Genomic DNA, 2,493 nt, shown 5'->3' with positions numbered 1-2,493 from the left:
AACCAAATACCCAGAATAGATCAATAATATTGACTAGTGGAGTAGAAGGATTTTAACCTTTGAACCACTTAAAAATGTGTCTTGAGTCACCAAGTTCATCCTCTAAGATTTCATATCTGTGACGGTTCTACTTTCAGCACTAATCCCTTTCTCTTCTTCTCTTAATTACCTATTGGCGAAGAACCGCGTCAACAAATGTCATTATTTCAATTAACATACAGAATATTTTCCCGAAATATGTGGGAATGAATTCTACAAACCTTCTCTATAAATAGAGAAGGAATCACCACTTGTAAGGAACGGATTTCTGATTTCTGGAAAAAAAGCTCTGGGTAATTCATCTCTGAAGAATTTCCAGAAAACTCCAAATCTTAATAACACAGACTCGTGGACTAGGCAGAATTAACTACTGAACCACGTAAAAATTCTCTTGTTTCTCTTCATCATTCATTCACTTCATTGTTTGATTGTTTAATTGCTTTACAATTTAAGTTGACGAAAAACAGCGTCAACAATAATCATGTTTGTTTTAGCCAAATAGGTATAATCATAATATGAATATATCACTTATTTTTCTTTCTCAATTCTTTCCAACAAGTGGTCAAATTTATTAATGAAATAAATTATTTCTTATTCTTATGACTTGATATATTATATAATTAAATGTACGGCCAGTACATTTTATAAGTCATTTTTTGCCACATTCACAATTATAGAAATTGTACAACTGGTATATAAATTTTGTTTAACTTTAGCTAGCAATTTTGTTCAGGTTTCATCAAGAACCTTTCCAAATAATCTTTGTGACTTTATAATACTTTGAGGAATGTAATTATAAATTATATTTTGATCAATGACAAAGTTTACTATAATACTAATAATTTAGACATTCACTTCTAGGAATGTGCAATGAATAATTGACATAAGTAATGAATCATTCACTTTAAGGAATAATATTGAAAATATCATACTTGCTTCTGGCAATAAATATTGCATATATAATAACATGACTAATAATACCAATACTCTTTAAAATGAAATTTAATTTCTATCATTCTCTTTAGGGAATAACATTTAAATGTACAACAAAATTGATATACATGTTAACTTCTTTATTGTACAATAAACACACACCCAAGTCTATATCAAAGATAGTTACACCTGAATTAATTTATTCTCTTCATATTTGTTTTTCAATCTTGTTTATCATTATTTCATATTTTAATGTTTTGATGAAATTTTCTTAAAACTTTTGGGACTTGAAAAAATCAATCACCAACTGCATCAATCATAATACATTTCAATGTTTTTTAATTGTATTCATAAATTTCATATAATTGACAATATATGTTAAACATTCACTTCAGGGAATTTGGCTAAAATATCACAACTCTTTAGCAATTATATTTCTTTTTCTTTTTTTTGAGTGAAATTCATAGAATTTTATTGGGCAAACAGCCAAGATGAAGCAAAAACATCAAACATAAATAGCTTTAAGGCCACAGACATGAAGGCAAGCCAGGACACCAAACTCTAGGAGAATCAAGAGATAATGCAAGTTTTGCTAAGGAATGAGCTGTAGAATTACTAGCTCTATTACAATGTCCAATGGAAATAGACGAGAAAGAGCTCCATGCTTGATAAATGTCTTGGAGAACAATGCCATATTCTGAATTATTAGCCTCCTTATGGGCAATGCTTTGGCAAACACGAAGACAGTCTGTACTAATCCGAATACGAAGGAAGCCAAGGCGAATACAGAGAAGCATCCCTTCGAGGGCAGCAGCTGCTTCAGCGACATGAGGCGCTAATGATGCCGTCAATGGAGTTGCAGCAGAGCAATGAACAAACCCCAAGCTATCAACCACCACCGCCCCTATACCCACCATCCCTTTATCACCATCTAAACCAGCATCTACATGAACACACATCTCTCCATCAGCCAAGGGAACCACTTGCGCAACAGTAGGATGCGTAGAGGACCCACCACCACCTTCCTCAGTTCGGGTTTGGTTTTGAGCCTCTTGATAGTGCCACAGAAAATTCAGAGCCCAAGGACCCACCATACCGTCATCAAGAAGCTTATTATCATGAACAAATTGGTTACGACGATACCAAATTCTCCAACACAACACCAAAAATTCCTCCACCTGTTTTTTCTCAAGAATCTCCATACACCCAATAAGAACTTCATAGAAAGAGGAGGCACTTCCTAGCGGTTCCAAGCCTTTTACAAGCCATTCACCCCGAATATTCTTAAGGGAAGGGCACGTCCAAAGAGCATGAAGAGTGGTTTCATTATTTTGGCAACAAATAGGACACACGGGTGGAGAAGAGAGACCGTGTCTCATCAAATTAGCATGGGTAGGTAGAAAGTTCAGTGCCGCTTTCCAGACAAATTTTTTTACCTTAGGGTGTAGAGAGAGAGCCCACATAAATTTCCAACAAGGAGATTGACCTGAAAAAGATGAAGCTTGGCCTATACCCAACCGT

At 34.5% G+C, this 2,493-nt stretch overlaps 1 protein-coding gene across 1 annotated transcript; it reads right to left on the bottom strand.

Annotated features, from left to right (window-relative positions):
• Positions 1-1,493: 1,493 nt before the first annotated feature.
• Positions 1,494-2,174, bottom strand: LOC133799903 (uncharacterized). Its single transcript, XM_062237892.1, has one exon. The coding sequence runs from the start codon at positions 2,172-2,174 to the stop codon at positions 1,494-1,496; it is 681 nt and encodes a 226-aa protein (XP_062093876.1).
• Between the last annotated feature and the right edge of the window lie 319 nt (positions 2,175-2,493).

Source organism: Humulus lupulus, chromosome 9 (assembly GCF_963169125.1).
Source record: "Humulus lupulus chromosome 9, drHumLupu1.1, whole genome shotgun sequence".
NCBI lineage: Eukaryota > Viridiplantae > Streptophyta > Magnoliopsida > Rosales > Cannabaceae > Humulus > Humulus lupulus.
This window is presented reverse-complemented; position numbering and strand designations above follow the sequence as displayed.